The sequence below is a fragment of the Oryzias latipes genome, chromosome 11 (genome assembly GCF_053564925.1).
Source record: "Oryzias latipes strain Hd-rR chromosome 11, Olatipes_Hd-rR_3.1".
NCBI classification, from domain to species: Eukaryota; Metazoa; Chordata; class Actinopteri; order Beloniformes; family Adrianichthyidae; genus Oryzias; species Oryzias latipes.
In genome coordinates, this window is record NC_136247.1 from 25,234,154 (window position 1) to 25,255,229 (window position 21,076).

The window sequence follows — 21,076 nt, forward strand, 5'->3', positions numbered from 1 at the left end:
ATAGATGGCTTCTAGTACACGTGTAGGTGACCTCAATATGCAGACGTCTTTCAGAAGAATTTTCATTTCAGATTCTGCTGGTGCATGAGCCAACAAAGACTTTGAGAAGGGGAAAGGGTTAAAATGGCATTGAACATGCAAACCAGTTCCTTTTTATTAAGATTCTGTGGAAATTTAAGTGGAAGAGACACTTTTAATTAAAAGTTTTCAAAGACATAATTGCATGAAAAAGTTATGTCAGGCTGAAGCACAGTGGTGGAAGTGTCATGGTTTGGGCATGGCTGGATTCTCAGCAATGGGCTACATGAATTAAATTTTAATATAAACTCGGCATTAGATACGAACATACAGTAAATAATTTACCTGCATTTAAATGTTTTTTTTTTTAATCGTGAAGAAAGATTCCAGATCTAGCATTTTTGGGTGAAATTAGCGAATTAAAAAAATCCACTGAAATGTAAATATTTTGATCAAACTGCCCAAAAAAAATGCAAATTATGCTCAACATGTAAAAATGTTAAAAAGTTATGATTATACAGTTTTTAAGCAAAATCCAAAAACCTGTGTTGTTTTCGAGGACATAGTTTCTGCAGAGCAGCAGGTGCTCATCAGAAACCTCTGAGTTGTGGATGGGATTGTTGGCCTGGAAGTAAGCCTCCGTTTATTTCCCATCATGCCTTTGTTTACACTCTCTCCCGCTAGCTTACAGCCCCTCGAACCAGCATCGCTACAAAAACGATTTAAATGAAGAAATACTCAAAACACAGTTTGAAATTCTCATATATATGTACTCCTTCATGAAAGACATGCTACAAGAATGTGTTAAAAACCCCAGTTTTATTGGAAATGGTCCATAAAGAAAGGTTTTTTATAGTTATTGTCATCTCTTGAGGTATTTATTCATCTGTTGACCAACAGTCTAAATTTTTTCTCTGGTTTGCACAGTTTAAAAATGAAGTCTCCTGTGAAAGACTTACTGAGAACATTTGTCTTTGAAAGATATTCAAGTTCTGTTCTCCTGGGAGGAAACTATTATGATATTTTAAAAATGTTTTTTATAGGTTTTGCAAGAGGGACCGTGTTTTTATCTTTATTAAAAAACTGAACTGCATCTCATACAAACAATCTCTGTTTTCTTCATCAACAAGTTATTTTATGATAATATTAAATGTTCTAATATGAAATAACATTTTTATGTATGTGCATACACACACAAAAAAACCATTTGAAACATTTTATTGAAAAACACAAATGATAAACAATTCATAAAAACAATGGTTTTCTTCTTAAAACTTCATAAAAACTTTCCTTTTTTGTAATGTCACTGATGGAATTTAAACACAAATCTATTTACCCCCAAAACCATTTTCTATTAAAACTGTTGAAGTGTGACGGAGCGGAACAGAATCCACTTGAACCTGCTGGACAAAATGTTCGATTTGTCATAAAATACACTCGGAATGATTCCCTTTTTGTTTACATTCAAATTTAATGTTTCATTATTGATTCTAGGAGAAAAAACACGGAAAGTGAGCTGATAAGTGCTGCTGGTTGACAAAGTGCAGAGGATGAATTCACAGTGAAACAGTTTTCATGAAGGCCTTTAAAAAGATCCCAGGTTTCAAGAAGATGCAGGACAGTTTAGAATGAAACGGGTTGAGAAAACAGTCTGGACTGAGTCTGCAGACGTGGAGGCTTCTAGACAAATTTGACTCTATGGAAGCTCACCGACGGCCAGGTTTGAGCAGATTTCAGACTTCAGAAGAGACAAAATCTGTGTTTAGGAATGGAGAAGAACACGAAAGATCCTCAACTTCAGCGGCAGAAAAGGCTGATTGACATCAACGGGAAACAGAAAAGCTTTGGTAAAATGAATGAACGAAAAATACAGGCTCAAAAACACAAAGGTTTCAAAAACATTTTGCATAAGAGTAACTTTTAATGTGGAACGTGTTCACAGGTGGAGGAAAAGTTGTCTGTTGACCTCAGATCTTCAGAGAAGAATTCATGTTTTCATTTTTTCGCACAAACATCTATAAATTGTGCCCAAAACCTGTTTTTTGCTTTGGATAAAAGCTGCGGCACAAATAAAAACCTGCTTTTTGGGGATTTCTTTGGTCGCAACAGAGACATACATGACAAAATATTTGCCATTAGAAAACTATGTTTATCTGAATGACTTCCTTATCCATTTAATGCAAAATAAAAGGGTTTGTCTTTCCAAATGATAATGTAATTTCAATCTAATAAAAGGTTCCCCGTCCTGCTCCTCTGCAGATTTGAAAAGCACGACAGTCTCTCCCTGTGAAATGATTCAAAGTCTAATTAAAGTTCATCTCTTTTAGAAGCAGTGAGCCGGGCTTTGATCTGCGCTCCAGAGAAAGCAGCTCTGTGATTGGCTGAGGCCGCTGCCGGTCCCAACCCTCCAGCAGCCACGAGGCTGGAGGACGTTCAGGGTGGTGGCACCTCCATGGTCGTCCTGGATCTGGTGATCCTACAGGAGGGCTGCAGGACACAAATGAATAAACGCAACAGTTGAAAAATAGAGAGGATTCTCGCGATCCTTTTTATAGTTAGTTCAATTTTAACATAAATTGCCTTTAAATTCGTTACTTTTGGCTTAATTAGGCTACTTTTTATCAAAACCAAACAGCATGATGTGGCTCGCCATTGTTCTTGTTGTCCCCCTCTTTTCCCCCTCACTCTGCCCCTGCCTCCCTGGTCAGAGTTGCACGTAACAAATTCTTGAAGAAAAAAAAACTTCTTTCTGAATGACGGCTTTTCTGTTGGTTTGATCTCCATAGCAACAGTTTTATTCTTTTGAACGTGGCAAACAGGTCGATGTTATTTGGTCCATCTTTAACTTACATTTTCTGTCATCTGGGTGGTTCTGCAGCTCCATCAAAGACATTAAAAAGCTCACTGTTTTTCTTTGCATGTTGAGTGTGGAACTCCCATTTGCAGAAGCAGGGATTAACTGACAACAGCTTTTATGGGTTGGAGAATCCCTGCAGTAATTCGATTACAATCCCATCTGCTTCCAGCTTTTTCCTTTGACTTCAAACATTTCTCTGGATTCTTTAGTTGTTTATGAACTAAAACCAAATGTGTGTTTTTTCCCAACAAATATGATCTAAAATTCCATTTCTGGAAGAAGAAGAAAAAATCCATAACACCTTTATTTATTTATTTAGTCAAAACTAAATTAGTTTTGTCCCAAAAGAAGATGTCAGGTAAACTTTGCAGGCGTCACTTTTTATCTCACACCTTTTATCAGATAGTCTAGATTTAAAATATCACAAGAAACACAGAAAGACAAAGTCACTGCATGAAGTCTTTGGAAAAATCCTTCGCATGACATATGAATAGTAAACGACCCTCCTCACAAAAAAAAGAGAAACCATCCGAAAATGAATGGGGCCGAAATCTCTTATGGGGGCCAAAAAAAGACTATTTCAGAATCCACTTACGAAACCAATTCACATGTGTCAGGAGTATTTAGGAAGTTTTGAAAGTATTATGGGATGTGCTCCACAGGACCTACAGCAGCAAATTTGTGGCAAATTGTGAAATTTGCTGATTTTCACGTATTTCCCACAATATGAGAAAAACCTTTTGTTCAAGAGTCTGTGTGTGTGTGTGTGTGTGTGTGTGTGTGTGTGTTTGGGGGGGTTGCCGGCACTGTTTATCTTGTCATCTTGTTTTTAAATTTTATTGTATTTTATGCGACAGACTGGCGACCTGTCCAGGTTGTCCCCTGCCTTCGCCCACAAGTGGCCGGGATAGGCTCCGGCAGCCCCGTGACCCCGAAAGGGAAAAACTGTTAAGAAAATGAATGAATGAATGAATGAATGAATGTGTTTTATGCACAGCACTTTGAGTGACATATGTTGTTGTAAAAGTGCTATATAAATAAAAGTTGATTTGATTTGAAGAGATATTCACAAAACTTCACACACACCACCAGGATAAGTCTACAACCACAACTACAGTTTTGTTGACTTCTGACCTTGAGAAGAGGCAGCCATCTTTAATTTAAAAAAAAAATCACCTTTAATACCTTCTACAAATGTAAACTTGTCCTAAAGATTTGCTGCACTGGAGGCAAAGAGGGTGAAGTGTCTTGCCCAAGGGCACAACAATGGTTGGCTGGGGGGAGCGGGTATTGAACCGCCGACCCTTCGATCATTAGACAACCTGCTCAACTGCCTGAGCCACTGCCGCCCAGTTATGCATCATTGAGAAACTATTTTGGGAAAAATGTTGGTTTTAGCAGTTGTGGATGTTGTTCAGTGTTAGCGTGCTAAGCTAAAAGGGCCGTTCATCTTTTGCTCGCACAATATTGTGAAAAATTAACTTGAACTAACAGCTTGAGCCAACATGAATCGTTAGCTCAAGCTGAGCAAAACAATGTAACATACGATAGGAACGCATTTGGAATGTGGGTGTGGTTATCAAAAAACTCTCTGTTGCCAAGGAAATCCCAAAATTTACTTTCTCGGATTTTTCTAAAAATGACATTGACCCGTTCGTCACCCCCAGGCGACCAAAATATAAAATGGTTGCTACGGAGATAGAACCAACAGAGAAGCCGCTATTAGGAAAAAGTGTGGTATCTTTTAAATGAATTTGTTACGTGCAGCTTTAACCAGGTTGGGAGGGGAGAGTGAGGGGCGATAATACGATTCAATATTTTACTTTTGGAGTTTTCCAGCTTTACTTATTTCTGCTTTTAGCACAAAAAAGCTCATCTGAACGGAAACTTCCTGAGGATCTAACATCTGAAGTGACTCCGGCTCGGTTGCGCAACTGAAAGTGAGAGCTGTTTGGATTCCTCCAGCTTCACAGAAAACTACTCCAAGGACATCAAGACATTTTCCAACAAGGTCAAGGAAGTCACTTTAAGTGGAATTCCTCTGTAAATCTTCTCCTACTTGACCTCGGCTGCGGGGCCACCCCGGTCCTCTACCCAAGTGCGGCGGAGCGATCGAACGGTGGGGCCCAGAATGACCATTAATCTCCGGGAGCTAAGGATGCTGGTTAAATATGAGGCGCATTACGCTCATCTGTGTTTTTCATTACACATGTTGCACAACTTTAAATTGTGCTGAAGAAGAAAAAAAGCAGCTACATGAAAAGAATCCACAGATGGTCGTTGAAATGGACGGTGTTGTTTGTCTTACTTCAGTAAAGTAAACGAAAAGTGTCTGCTGAATGCAAAGCTTTATTTATAATATTTTTATGACCCTAAATGAACCTTTTATGCACTTTACGCTGTCTCATTTATTTTGGGTGTTGGCGCCCCGACAGTTTAAGAAAAGATTTGTCTGCTGTTTGCTGTTTGCAAAAATGTTAACATCAGTTTGGGGGAAACATTTCATACAAATGTGATTAAAGATTGTAGATTTAGCAATAAATTCTCTCTTTTGGCACGAAGAGGAAGTTTTTTTCCCCTTCTTTAGCCGCTAAATCACTGATTGAAAAAAAGGTTGCAGTTTCATGATGATCCAGTTTCTGCTTTTTACCTGTGTCACTGTATTGTATTTTTTTTTTAAAGTACACTGTTTCTCTAACCAGCTTGAATTTGAATGTGTTGTTGTTTTTTTTGTTTTTTTTTACAATATATTAAGAATTGTAAAGCTGTGGTGGATGGGTTTCAAACTACAGACCTGCTGGTTTTTCAGAAATCCCGCTTTATCAAGCTTTATTTAACAAGATAACTGATTGGTTCTAGTCGGTCTGAATCATCGTTTTTATGGCAACCACTATCGCCAATCATAAAATTAGCTTATTGGAAGCTTGAAAGCAGGTTGTGGGTTTGGAACTTTGGACGTGGGGGGGGGGCAGCAGGCTCCGCCTACTTTTAATTGAGGCATCTGATAGATTTCTCTATTGAAGTCTATGGGATTTCGGCTTCTTGGAGCCAGTGGGTACTTCCTGTTTGGAACGCCAGGGGGGAGGAGTCACTCAGTCAATGCAGTCAATTGGTACAGCCTTTAAATACACCAAACAGGCCACTGAGCAGGCGACATCAACACAAGTTTATTGGATTTGTCTAACATTTATTTGCTTTTCTTCTGTTAGCTGCAATTATTTTGTTCGTATTGTTTGGGATGTTTTGTGTTTCCTCTTGTCTGTAGTCTTTGTTGAATGTTACTAGTTTTCCCTGTGTTTGTTCAGTGGTCTAATCAGTCACTATATACATAAATATTATTGTTGAAAAAAACATTATTTTGTAAGATATCTGTGACTTTAAACATAAAACTGTCATTTATTTTTCCATCACACCTTTCCAAAATGAATCAGGGAGCTAAAACTCAAAACTCCAACCCTAATTTTACAGCCCAATGCAGAAAATATTCCCCTTAAAGGTTGTATTTGCACAGGTGTGCAGAGTTTGATTCCTCCCCATCTGTCAATCCTACAGGAAGCTGTTTCTACAAACCCTTCCAGTCCTCCAGATCTGAACTTGACCTCAGCGTTTCTGCAAACTGCCATCTTTCAATCGCATCACAAGCCGGGAGAAAGACTCCCTGAGCACCACGTTCCCCTTTGGAAAAGGTTTTCCACCGCTTTAGAGCCGCTCTTATTTTCACAGACATCCAAGCATCTGGCCGTGTCCATAGAACTGCCATTCGTGATTAATAAATAAGGCTGAATATTTGTTTTAAACTTTAAATGAGACGCAGTGAAGATCCTCTTTATTTCTTCTGAAGACAATGAATACGTTTTTTTTTTAATGTTCTTGTGGCTTTTTACTGATCATAAAAGAGCATTTCTAAGTATTTCTTTATTCAGCTACTGCCACTCTGCAGAAACTATGTCCTAGAAAACGTCCTTTTTTATGCTGGCTAAAAACGTCATAATCATAGTTAATAAAAACACTGAAAATGCTTTAAAATAAATCAAAGGTGATCGTAGTGGGACTTGAAGTTATCAGAACGCTAAGACTGCATTACAGTTTGCAAAGTGTGATTTATTTAAAAGATTCTGCTTGGCTTGCATGACTGGAATAAATTATATTGATGGTCATTAATGTTTCACTTTACCTGTATTCTTGTGTTTCCCCATAGATGGTGCACTACTACAAATAAATTGACCTTTGCTTAGATGCAGAAAGTTACTCTGCATTTGTGTGGCGTTGCGAAATTTGTTTTTTTTGTCTGACGCTCATGTGTATTTTCCGTCATTTTTCCGATCATTCCAAAACCGTCTGGACCCAGCATGTCTCTAAGTTTTCATTTTCCCCGAGGGAGGTCGACACATTGATGCAATTGGCACCAAAATAAGACCAAAAGCCATAGTTTTTCTGTCTTAAATCCATTTTCAATCAAAATCAAAGCACGGTTTTGTCCAGATTCTACGTTATTTCCTTCTCTAATGAGGTGGATTACCAAAACACTCCACACATCTGCTCCTAGCCTGGGACTTTTGTTAATTTTTAGAACCCTTGCGAGTCACACACTTTTTCTTTTGCCTTCTTTTTTGTTAGAATATTTTTTTTATATGGATTTAATAAAAGCACATTAGAATTCTCAATTAAGCATACAGTTGTATTATCTCCATTTATGTTGTTTTATCTCACAGGTTTTTATCTCACATTTTAGTATCTTTAGCACGTTTTTCTAAAGAAATCTGCAGGAATCTTAAACAAAAAACCTATGTGGGGAATACTGAGCATTTTCAGGTCTCATCTTCATCAATAGGTAGATGGGTGGACTCCTTTTCCTCACTCAGAATGAGGAGGTTTCATCTCTTAAAACAGAGGTTTTGGGTTAATCTGCTCTTTGAGGAGTTTTTGCTGGTGTGCTTTTAATTCACCAATATTTCAGTGATAAGGGACCCTCCCGTCAGATTACTCCGTCCTTGAAGACCTGATATGAGATTCCTCCCAGAAACTGAGATGATTTAAACATGCAATTGTGTGTTCCTCCTCAAGTTTGAGTAATGCAAACAAAACAATCCTTCAACAGGTGCTTGGAAACCCACCTGACCCTCCACAGTAAGGATCCAGGTTTCTCGCTGCATTTTTGAATCCTCAACAAAGCGTGATGATGGTGTGACGTTGTAATGGTCTTAACAAGCGTCTGCTTCTTACCTGAAGCGTGCGTTTGTGTGTCAGCCAACAGTTTGTGTCACAGCTGCCGTGAGTTCAGGACCACCGAGACCACCGGAGTCCAGAGCAGCAGCCGGAGGTCCTGCAGACGAACAGACGAACATGTTGGAGCAAACAAACGCGTCATTCACATGTTCTGCATGAAAATGAGGATCATGTTCTTACAACTGATGCTTGTTTTTCATGCTGAGTGTCGCCACCTGCTGGCAGGTTGAATATTTGACTGCAGGATGTCTGTTTTTGATAGTACAGTAACCAATTTTCTCTGTGTTACAGCTCTAAAGTATGTTTTTACTTAAATCTACAAAGACATCTATTTCTGTTTTATATTTCATCTGGTGCCATTGGCAGTGGAACCTGCAGGGTTCAAACTGAAGAATGCATCTTCATGGAAAAATCTAACTTTCCCTCCAACATTCAAAAAATTGGAAAACAGTTTTGTGTTTTTTTTGTCTGTGAGTCACAGTCTAACCTGGAGACCCTTTTGGTTCTTGTTTGAGTTCTGTTTACCTCTGAGACGTTTCTGAAGAGCAGACTGCTCAGAGCGAGAGGAAACCACAAACCACACGTCAACAGTTGCACAGCTGATATTTTGGTCCTGGGTGTGCAGGGTTACAATCATTTTAGCTTCTTCTGAAGCGATGCGGTTTTGTTTGTTGTAGTTTTCCTTCTTTTCTTGTTTGTGTTGTCTATCTGCGGACCCCTGAATGTCTTCAGGCCCGACAGAGGTGAGGCGGGCCGTGTTTGTTGGTGCTGGCAGGGATCCGACCCGATTCAGGAAACAGATGGAGTCTGGGAGGTAACAGAACCCACCTGCCAGATCTTTTATCGATTCCTTCAGACAGATAGCCGCTTTGATCCGAGACGTGGGTGGGTTTTTTTTTGGGGGGGGGGTTTGTAACCAAAATTAAAGATTGCAGAGGAGGTGTGAAGGGCTCGACTGGAGATCAACGTCAAAGGTCTAGTTATTGTAAACCTACTGACGATGGCTAAAAGTGATACTCTTCTATAAAAATCGTTTAAAAAGCCCCAAATGATCATTTTTTTGAAACACTTTAACTTGGATTCTTATTTAGGTCATTTTATCCTGAAAATGTAAAAATTTCATGAATGATGTTTTCATTGGAGGAGCATCTGAGAGCTCAGGAGGCTTGGACATGACGGAAAATACTTCTTTGAAAAAATGTGAAGTGTCATTTAAAAATGTTGGATTTTGCTTTGAAAAGTAAAATATCGGGTTTCACAGTCTCCTTTCCTTTGCATTTTATCTTGTCCCCATTTGGATGAAGACATTTTGATCTCATTTCAAAGCCTTCCCAGTGGTCTTTTAATTATAAATATGTCAATTTTAGGCACAATTTTTAAAACTTGTATTTTGATTTCTAATGAACTGCTGCCGCTCTGCAGAAACTGTCTTAGAAAACGACACAGGTTTTTGATTTTGGCTAAAAGCGCCATAATCTTAAATCAAAATCCACTGGAGATTCTTCAAAAATACATCAGAGGATGATTAGAGTGGGACTTTACATTCTAAATGTATTTAACAAGCAGGTAAATTAAATAACTGCCTTAAGTTTTGGTTTCAGTTTTTTCCTGCTGGTTTGTTATATTTTTCTAACAACACGTTTTTTGCTGGCTTCAGATGAAACATATATATTTCAAATAAACCCAAAAGAAATAACAAAACATTCTTGGTCGTCAGATTTTTTGGCCTCCAGCCCCATTGAGCAAACACCAATTTCTTGACTAGAAATACAAATAAACCAGAAGGATAATTAAACAAATAATACATGTTGTTATTTATTTACTGCATGGATATTTACTTTATAGTTCGTTATCCGTTGTGGATTCATATTCTGCTGCTGTGGCTGATCATTTCCTGTAGTTCCTCACATTGGTGTCTTATAATCTTTATGGATTTAAGGGAGTTTGTTTGTTTGTTTGTTTGCAGCTCCTCCAAGGCTTCTATATGTTTCAAACAGTCTGGATTTATGGTTCTGTTCCTTTTTAGCCATTCTGCCACAATCCTGTTTCAAATCTGGTCTAAATGTGGCACCTTCAAGGTTTATTCTAAGGATTCTACTGAAATAAAAAGGCAATTGAACTGGTATGTTGAGCTTACCTTAACTGGCTAACATGGTTTGATGCAGTTCTTCTTACCAGAGAAACAGGAAGTGATGCTGAGTTGTGAGGTCTGACACTGTTCTTCTCTGTTGTCGTAACCTCCTGCTCCTCCTTCTGTCCTAAAGTTCTGCTATCCTCCTCCTCCTCCTCTTCCTCTTGGGGGTTTATGAACTGCTGTTGGAAATTCTCCAGGTCTTCATTGCTGCTGTTACCTGAAATCAGGTAAAAGGTCAAATTTGATCAATTTTATTTAAACAACCCAAAAAAAAAAGGTCTAACCCTTAACCTTTAAGGAAAACCTTCTGGTCACTAAAACGCATTTTTCCAAGAAAATAAAGTTAGTAAATGTTTATTTATATAGCACCTATCTCAGATAAAAATCACAAAGTGCTTCAGAATCAGAATCAGCTTTATTGGCCAAGTCCAGTGCATGTACTAGGAATTTGGCTTCGGTGTCTTGTGCTCTTGTGCAAACTAGAAAGATATGAAAAAAAGTTTAAAGGAGTAAGACAAGAGAGGATAAATAATAAAAAAAAAAGTAATATGAGGTAGATATAGGAATATTTAAACATAAATAAATAAAAAATGCAACAGTAGTTCTGGTGTGACAGTTTCTGTGGTTTTGTTCAGTGTTCTCTGGTGGTCTGGAGTCCATTGGAGTGACAGCTCGGGGGAAGAAGCTGTCCTTGTGGCGAGTGGTTTTGGTGCGCATTGTCCTAAAGCGCCTCCCTGACGGGAGAAGTTAATAGTGGAAGATAAAAGTAAAAATGTAAAATTACAACCATTCATCATAGACTTATCCCAGACAAATAAAGTAAAATGCAGTAAAAGCTAAGTAAAAGACTAAACTAGATTACTGGTAACTAAAAGCTCTTCTTGACCTGACTTTTAAAAAACTCAGTGGAGTCAATCTGCGGTGATAACAAAGGGAGGACGTTCCAAAGATGAGGAGCGACAGCTTGAAAGGCAAGATTTCCTCTGAATTTATGCAGATTTTTGGAATTTGTAAACATTTTTGGTGTGAAAATCAAAGGTTTTTGGTTTGATTTTCAAGAATTACGATCGTTTTGATATTCAAAATCTATTCAAATAAGATTAGTTTTCTATAATTTCAATTTCAATTTCAATTTATTTGTTTAGAGGATAAGCCCCTTGAGATGTGTCATCTCGTTTTCAAGGGGGTCCTATAAAAAGACAGAATTTGTTTTAAACATGGGTCTTTTTACTTTATCAAGATCCCGTTTTCATAGCGGGTTTTGGTTCTTCTTGTTTTCCTCTCTTGATTTGCAGGGGGTTTAGATGCTCTTTGAATTTCAGTCCTTATTTCTGCATCATCTCAGATCACCATCATTGATCTCACCTGAATGCAGACTCTTGGGATAAATTCCAACATTTCTGGATTAACTTGTGATTTTCAGCTTTAGACTCACCCTTCACTTAGTTTAGTGCATTTCTTGAAATGTAAACATGTTTAAAAACTCATGTTTAAGCCAAAACTGCTTTAAATTGTTCTTGATTTATCAGCCAGCTGTGCAAAAAAATTGAAATCTGTGAACGTAATCGATGACCGATTCGATCCAAAACCTGAATCGGACATTTTTCTCTCGTAACATGATGTATGTATGTTTGTGCACTTAGGATTGCAGGTAAAAATAATTGTTCTTTCCTGCAGTAACTTGCAGTTTGTCATGTTCTAGTTCAGAACTGGAGGAAAATCACTGATCCACAGCCTCACATTAAACCGTTTGCAGGGCTGAAGTCTGATGGTGTTGCTGGGAGCATCGGCACAGTTGGACTCACTGTAGAAGCTGTACTCGAAGGTGGCGTTGTAGTCGTATTCTGGGAACGCCGTGTGGTCGCTGAGCTCCTCGTTGTGATTCTCCGTCAGGCAAACTGAAAAACAAACACAATGAAGTCACATTTCTATCTGCAAGAAAAGAAAACGTGTTTGTCAGCTTCAAGAAAAACAACCGTATAGAGAAAAATGGTTGTGATTACAGTTTACAACAAAAAACACTCACATTTAAAACAGTTTTGGGGAATTATACGTCAGTAGTAGAAAAACGTTGGTATAAGCTGAAGAAGTTGTTTTAAGTTCGATTTAGGTATTTATGATGACCACAAAATTAAGGAATATGTTCAGAAAGCTCCAAACACGGCGGAAACTGTCTGGATCCAGCCTCGTTGTTAGCGTGTGTGTTGGTACAGCATCATCTCTCTGGATGTGTGTTTGGGAAGGGCGGCGCCATCTGTCATGGGGTCAGAGTTTAAGAGGCCGTCCCTGGACGGACCGCCGCTCCTTCACTGGGCCACACGTACAAAAACAAAGAGGAATCAGCCTCTCATCAATGGTTTTAGTCTGTAGTTGGAGGAAGCCTGAGGAGAAAGGAGGAACCTCCTTGATGTCAGGGTCGGGGGTCAGCAACACCCTAAAAAATAACAATCACTCTTTGTTCTGACTGCGATCCTGGAATCTGAGTGACGAGTCACAAAAAGATGTTTTTAAAAAAAGGGGTTGGACAGCCATGGAAAGGAAATATTAAGCTGATAATCAGGGTCCCCCACCTTCGCCTAAAAGGGGATAGGCTCCAGCAACCATGTGACCCACAGGAGATTTTTTTATCTATTTAAAAAAGAAAAAATGTATACAACCTTTTAAAACATCCATGCTGAGCTTTCCAAAGTTTCACATCAATAACAGAGAAAGTGGTCCTCACAACTAAAAGAAAAAAGTACTGGACCTAAAACTGAACCTTGTTGTGGGTCTCCACATTCAATTTCCGTGGGTTTCATTGACTGGTGGCCATTGACTGTATATGAGAGCTGGACTGAGTGAGTGTGACATCACCTATACTAATGGTTTACGTTCAGCTCCAACCAAATTAAATTAATTCAGTCGCCTTTTTCGGGGGTTTTTTGCGATACAGATGTTGGCACCAGACGTCGTCAGAAAGCAGCGATTGGTAAAAATTTTTTATGGCAACCACTCTCGCCCCACCGACAAGTCCACACCCCTACCAATTGAAAGCGGGCTACAAGAAATCTGTCAATCAAATGTTTTGAACGTTGGATGTGGGGGCCAGCAGGCTCCACCCACTTTTATTAAGGTATCTTACTTTAACAGATTTAAAGTACATATTTAAAAATTCCAATCACTGTCAGGTTCTGAAGCTAACGCCTGCAGGAAGAAATAACTTCAAATAAGACGATCCAGAATTAGTTTTTGTTTTATCTCACCTAGCTTAGTTAGATTTTGTGTTCTTCTGTTTAATTTTCTGGCGTTCTGTTTCGACGATCACAGCTTTAAATGAATAACCGCACAGCTGTTTCTGGTAATTGATCCCTCTGTATTTTCTTCTTCATGGTTTCAGTTCCTTGCTCTTGATGTTTGGCTTTAGCTCAGTTAATTTGTTTTTATATTTATCTCAGCTGTTTCTGCTTTTTATTAACATCTTATTTTCTCCACTGTTGTTTTCTGCTTCCAAAAGCCTGATGGGTGAAGACTGGTAAAGATTCAGGTGGGTTGTAAACTTCTGCTGCAGTTCAGGACAGTGTGGGAATCTAGTGGTCCTTATTGAATGCTCATAAAAATACTGAAGAGCCTTCCCATGATTCTCCTCGCCTCTAAACGCGTGAAAACATGTTTGTTTTGTGGGTGTAGTTTAGGTTGTGTGTTTTTTGGCCCTGATGTCTTTCACCTCCTTCATCAATAAGGTGTTGCTTCATTGTCTTTGGAGGTTTGTTGAAATTATAAATCAAAATGCAGTTGGGCGAACTCGCAAAAGGAGAAAAGGGAAGAAAAACCTTTTTCTTAAATTAAGCTTGAATAGAACGTGTTGTAATCCATTTTTTACAGCATTGTAAAGGTTTTTCTGCTATGAAAAAAGCAAAAAAGGCATAAAAAAAGAAATCTAAACCAAAAATTTACCTTATGATGAAAATCACTTTAATTAGCAGCAGATCAAAAATCTGATAAAGTATTGACTGAAAACAATAACTTTATGAAATAAAATTAGAGCTGCGCGCGGCGTTGTATGGCCCACATGTGCTATCCACCCTACATGCCCCTCACTTTCTCTCTATGGCACTGGTCAGAAGACAAATTAATTAAAAAAAAATCTTTATTTTCAAAATGGTGTCTTTTCTGTTGGTTTTATCTTCATAGCAACCATTTTGTTTCTTAGGCGCCTGGGGATGACGAACATGTCTGTCATTTTTAGAAGCATCGGCATCGAAGTAAATTTTTGGATGTGCTTGGCAACAGAGGTTTTTTGTTAACCACGCCCACATTTCTAATATGTTCATATCGTTTCGTTCAGCTTGTACGATTGATTCATATTTCAGATTTTCACAATATTTCGTTGGACGCTAATTTTTATAACCATAATTTTTCCCAAGTAGCTTCCCAATGATGATCCAGAGGTTATGAGGCGATAGATCGAAATTTGTAGAAGGCACAAAAGGTCAAAGGTCAACAAAACCTTGTTGTAGACCTAACCTTGTGGCAGGTGTGCTATATTTCGTGAATATTGCCCTGACACAAGCTTTTTTTTCCCATAATGTGGAAAAAAAAAAGAAATAAATTCACACTTTTCCATAAAATAGCCACCAAGTGGTAGGTCCTTTGGCCATCCCACAATAATTTGGATTCAGTTTTGTTAGTGGATTCTAACATTTAATTCATTTACTTTTTTGGTAGTTTCGGCTGTAGTGATGTCATCATTTTGGGCCCAAAATTTATTTTCACCAGGTACAAATTTTCCAACATGTGGCGGATTTGAAATTTGAAACAGAGGAAAATTGACAAAACGATCCGGTCCTTGCGGTCCAGGACGGCTGCGGACGTAAAAACCCGAACGCAGATACAGAAAAGCCAACAAACTGCACTGAACATAAATGTTGTGAAAGTCTTTTGCTGAGTCTGAGGGAGAATTTTCTCAGTGTCGAGGTTCACGAAAAATAGTTGAGACGCATAATTTCATCCTGGTGTACACAGTAATAAACACGTCTGCAGAAGGGACCTGACAGCTGTTTACTCTGTGGCTCGTCTGTCATTTTTTTAGTGCAGAGATATTTTAAACAATGGTAAAAATGATGAAAAGGATTGTTACTGGACTGTAACTAAAGGGTAAAAGATATGATTGTTTTGTAGGATTTGAGGTTCAACTCCCAGAGAAGTGTGCAACAGCAGATAGACTTTAGAGCAGCCCCCCCCTTAGAGATGCTCCGAGTGCCGACCAGCAAGTGATGAGAAAAACCGTCAGAGACAGCGGGATGCGATGGGAAAGCTGCTCCCTCAGGAGCCCCCCTCCATCCATCAGCTGGATGACACTCCCACCTCCACCAGTGCTCCTCTGGGAAACCGTTCCTCGTCTTTTCACATCATCACTCTGATCCGCCAAACCTTTTTGAGGCTGACACATCTGCAGAGAAGCTGTTAGTTTCCACATGCACTAACACAAACAGCAGAAAAATTATTTATGCCGGTGTTTGTGCTGCAGGGATGTGAGCCTCGGCTGCAGGCGATGCCTCCAAATGGTCATAAATCGAGGAGGATGTCGTTCTCCTTGCTGCTCTGACAGTCTGCTTGGTTCAAAAGCCGCCGTACCAAGAGGCTGGACGACGATGAATGTTAACAGGAGCTCTTCCTTCTCTGTAAGCCTTCGTCTTTAGTCGTTGGTTGGTTCCCACACACTTTTGACATCAATGTTTTCTCTGAAGTTTATGGAGAGATATTGTTTTTAGATGTATCTGTTTGGCTCACTGTCACCATAACTTATGTGCTTTTTACTCTAAAATATAATAAGATGAGCAAACATTACAATTTATGTGGAAAAGTCCTAACGCCGAAAAGCTGGAAATTCCATCGACTCTCCGGTCAAAGATGTTGATAATCTGTTCAATCTGATTTGATGTGTTTCAGTTCATCTTAAAACTGTTAGTCTTGGTTCAGTGAACAGCTCAGGTAGGACTAAATGACGATTAATGACCTTTTTTTTCTTTTTTTCTTCTGATAGCAAATTCCACAAAGGGGCATTTTGATTCACAAGCTGGATCCTATTTACACCAATACAAAGAGGTACAACTAATAATTAATAATGACTAATAATTACAAACTTTCTTTACCTCAATGGTTAGATGTTACTCTTTTGAGTTTTTTTTCTTCTTTTGAACCTTTATTTATCATATTTATCATATTTTTCCAGAGTTGTGATATTTGTTCATAATTTCGCTGGGGGTGCGACTTATATGCAATTTAAAATAAATAAATAGCAACAACCACTAGAGGGTACTGTAGGTGTTTGTATCAGGATTTGCTACTGACAGCAACACAGAAGAAAAAGCGCTACTCGGTCTTATGTCTGGCTTAGTGGAATGGCAGCACAGACGATGAAGAATTCAAAAGATTTCGTGATTTCCTTATTAATGTTTTCTTGATGCTATGGTTATCTGAATAATAGTTTATAAGTTGTGTTTCATGAAGCTAAATACGGTTACCGCAGTGACGCGTGCGGATAATCAGTCTCCCATTGTCTGTAATTCCATTATTTGGATTTACCTTTCAAGATGAAATGTTCGTTCTTTTTTTGTCCTTCATTTTTTTTTTTAAAGTTCTCCCACAAGTCAGACTTATATAAGATTTATTTTCTTATTTATTATGTATTTTTTGGCTGCTGCAACTTATTCTCCGGAGCCACTGATGCTGTGTGAATATCTGGCAGGGGCGGAGCTACAGGGATCAAAGGCCCCCCCCCACCAGCGAAATGCACACACAATTTTTAAGGTCAATATCTGTGTCATTATTGACAAAGATTAGGAAACCGTCAATAAAAGCTTCTTTAAGTGTTGTATAAATAATGAAAGCAATATTTTTATAGGTTATAATTTGGTGCCAGTGTGAGGCAGAGGAGCCACCATCATTATGGGAATAGGTGAAAGGGGGCGGTGACCGCTTTGAGCTTTAAAGAAAGACAGAAAAGGGCTACATAGAGATATATAATTTACATTGTAACTAATTGACACGGGCTAATTTGTTACCATGGGAATAAAATGGACCGAGGCAGTATGACGCCACCAATAGAAAATGACTTACTTCTGGTTTTAACTGAATGAAGTAAATTCAGTCGCCATTTCTTTTTTTTGGGATACGGACGTCGCCATATTGGAGCCAGAGGACATCAGTAAGCTGTGATTGGTCCGTGTCGATCTGAGTCATCAATTTTGTGGCAACCACTCTCACCAATCAGGAGTGAACTTGTTGGAAGACCACACCCCTATCACATGGAGGCGGATACTTCCTGTTTTGGAACTCGAGGGGTGAAGGGTCACTCAGTCCAGTCCTCATAACGCTCTGACACACACCCCAACCTTAAAGACTTTAATATTATTCAATGGGACAATGGAGCGCTGCAGGTGGCCTGAATTCATTTTAAAGCAAAACACGCATCCACATTGAAGAGGAGGAAATGGGAGTTTTGGGGGATGGTGGGTAATAATTGTCAAAAAGGAAGTGCATCATCTCTGACCGCCTGTCAATCACATCTCTTCATCTAAGCAGAGAAAAGGAAAACCAGCTGCAAAACAGAACTGCTGTCAATCAACACTTGTGGGTGGAGCTTAGGTGCATCCTTTTTAAAACGATGGTAATGAAGAGGAAGATGAAGAATAAAGGGAATGATGGAAGATTAAAATATGGGAAATTAAATAGGAGGGGGGGCAGAACACACAAGCAAAGGAAGAGAAGCTGTTGAGAAAAAAAAAGAAAAGGGTTGAGACTGAAAGAAAACTGGATTAAAAAGAAGGAAAGAGACAGACAGGAGGATGAGGAAATAAATTCAGTGGGGGTCAGCAACAATGTGGGGGTGTTTGCTGGCAAAGTCAAATGATCCAGAGTGGAACTTTACAAAAACCAGCTGTTCAGCACACAAACTGAAACACATGTGGAGCAAATAAAGCAAATAAAAGCCGAATTAAAAAGAAATCTGCGTCAGTTCTGCACCGAAACAGCCGTTCACGTGCGTCCCAAACCTCTTTGTTCCAACAGAGATCGATGGGAAAACTGTGAAGATGCAGCCAAACTCCTTAAAAGCAACATCCAAAAAGCCAAACATCATTGTGTTTTTGGCTCATTTGGATTGTCAGCAGAACAAACATGCGGTTTGCATTAAAACACAAGGGCCGTTTCTCAGACACAAAGTCTGACTGAACGTGTGTTTGGATGTTCTTCATCTGCTGGAAACAGGAAAACTAAAACCGACTTCAATCTGAGCTGCTGGAGGTCAACAAAGTAGATCTCCCAGCCGGCTAATTAAACCTGAGATCCTCTGCAGAAACTGGAAGCCTGCGCCACTTTAAAAACATTTGTAACATGTGAAAATGTAAAGATTCACACAAAGACACTTTAAATTACAAAATAAAAGCAGCTAAAGTGAACGTGTGAAGTCTTTTAACCTGACAGAAGACATGAGAAGCACCCTCAAAACCTGAGAAAAGACTTGAGGAGTCGTCTTCGTTCACATGTGGTTTGGAGTTTACTTCCACATTGATGTGTTGCACATGTAAAACGTCTGGGTCAAGCAGTAGCGACCTTCGAGTCTCTTTATGGCAACAAACAACTCAGTTCTGTTGTAGATGCAGTGGCAGGGACTTTGCAGAAGTGAAGGTCTGAGCATGTGGATCTATGACTATTTTAATTTGATAGGCGGTTCTATTAATATTCACTAATCGGAGCCGGATCTCTCGAGGCTAGAAAGAACACGGGCCGTTGATGGTTTGGGGTCATGCCACTTTACAGTTGAACTGTAAGATGATCTCCCCAGAGCAGGAAGTCAAACAGCTGCAAGCGCAAGCAGTTGAAGGACTCACCAGCAGTCAGCAGGATGAGCAGCAGCAGCAGAGGTCTGAGGAGAGGCAGAGGCCGGAGGGTGGACATCCTTGGCATGGACGGACGGACGGACGGACAGACGGACGGGGGACAAAGACGGAGACAAAAGAAAAGAGAGGTGTGATGGTCTGAGCGCCTGAGCTCTGAATGAACACACAGGGAGGAAAAGGGGAGGGCAAAAGAGTGTAGAAGGGGGAGGAGGAGAGGGACGGCGAAGCCTGTGTCTGTGTGCAGAATGGGGGGGGGGGGGTGCTCTGGTTTTCCTGCCAAGTTTGTTCCCTGTTTGCCAAACATGAAGACAGACATGCAGAGCCACAGTGAGGCTCCAGCCCCGGTAAAAATAGCGTCCTGGTTGTAAACCTTTGCAGTTTTGGGGCTTTTATTTTGACTTTCTTTGTTTGCACGCTGCAGGCTGGTTTCACTCAGGTTTCACCGTGTTTCCCAATCCCATAATTGCTGTGACTCCATGAGTCATGTCAGCGTGCACCATCCACCTCCACCGTACCCGTTCAGACAAAAGACGAGAAGCAGAGGCGCAAGTCAGGGAATTAAGTGTTTTTCAAGTAATGTCAATCTACAGTTTGGGATTTTTTTGGATAAAATAACAATGGAATGTCTTCATTTAACCCTTGAACCATTGACGTGTTCTCCCTACCATGACAAAGGTGGATAAAGGTGAAGAGGATTTCATGTAATCCATGGACACCAGTGAAGATCACAAATCAATGAAGAAAAAAGGTTCAGAGCACTGTCTAGTGGGTCTAGATGACCCAACTCCCAATGTGAAAGTGGCTAGGATAGCACAAGGGTTACAGCTGCAGCACTTCTTCTTTCCAGGTATTCCTGCCATAATTGTGCACAATTCTTGATTTGCAACCAAACCGTGTGTTACACCATGGAACTGTATCGCGATGAAACTGAATTGTTGCGTTCCAGCATGTCCAAAGTGTCAAACACATTCTGCTAAATGAAATTTTAAATTTTTTTTTTTTATCATTGTTGTTTGCTTATTTGAATTTTTGTTGTAGTTGTTTTGTGATACACAACCTAAATATCTAACCAAAGCAAAACCATGACCCACAAATTAAGGGGTGGAACCAAAAAGTAAGGGAAACTAATCACAACATCCCTGAAAAGTACATATTTGTGCAGCATCAGACCTAAATTAACATTATTTGCACTGATAGGGCTTCGTTAGCTTTCCCTTAACAGACTTGTATTTTGAATGAACTTCCAGCTGTCTCGTGGTTTCGTCAAACCTCTCTAACTTGTTCAGTGTGCCGTACAGCAGCCTCCATATGACAGTTCCTGAATGGACCCACATGCGTTCACATGATTGCTGATTGGAGCCAGAGCAGATAAGAACTACTGCAGTGCTGAAAGCTCCGGACCTCTTTCCCCCCCCGGACTCCAAAGAGACGTGAAGAAGGATGGAGTTTGACAGCGTGTTCTGTGTGTGGGCGTCTGCTCTGTTTTACTTCAGCCACAGCTCATCCAAGACATCCCAGGAAGGAAGACCATCCTTTTTTTTTTTAAAAACGAGAAGGAGCGGAGTGACTCCTGGAGAAAAACAGACGGGCTGGTTCTTCAGGAGCGTCTGACGTCCTGACAGTCCAAACAAGGACCCTCAGACAAAACAGAACCCGGGTAAAGATCCTCGGCCGTGAAGGTGCCGGTTGGTTTTTCCAAACAAAGTTGGTGTAGAGCGACCCTTTTACTCATGTGTATGCACTGATTTTTACTCCAAACAATCGGCAGAGTTTGAAAGTTCTTGGAGAGGAGTTCTTTCTCCCAGGTGAGTGAGGGCACAGCTTCCCACCAGAGCGGTCGGTTCCCATCTGTCCTGGATCCTTGCTGGGAGTAAACACTAAAGTGTTTCTGTCCAGACATGTTGGTGGCTAATAAAGAGGCTGAGTAAGGGATGAAATGTATAGAAAACCTTAAACATTTAA

General features: G+C 39.7%; 1 protein-coding gene across 2 annotated transcripts; it reads right to left on the minus strand.

The window, feature by feature from the left end:
• Window positions 1-1,220: 1,220 nt before the first annotated feature.
• si:ch211-191i18.2 (uncharacterized) lies at window positions 1,221-19,371 on the minus strand. 2 transcript variants are annotated; one of them, XM_004073742.5, is made up of 5 exons: window positions 19,106-19,371; window positions 12,041-12,133; window positions 10,277-10,452; window positions 8,099-8,198; window positions 1,221-2,505 (listed from the first exon to the last, which is right to left on the minus strand). In XM_004073742.5, the coding sequence occupies exons 1-4, from the start codon at window positions 19,179-19,181 to the stop codon at window positions 8,136-8,138; spliced, it is 408 nt and encodes a 135-aa protein (XP_004073790.1). In that variant the 5' UTR covers window positions 19,182-19,371; the 3' UTR covers window positions 1,221-2,505; window positions 8,099-8,135. The 2 variants fall into 2 exon arrangements, 1 of the variants encoding a protein (XP_004073790.1); XR_013658931.1 differs by having other exon boundaries at window positions 2,489-2,505; window positions 10,239-10,452; window positions 19,106-19,305.
• Between the last annotated feature and the right edge of the window lie 1,705 nt (window positions 19,372-21,076).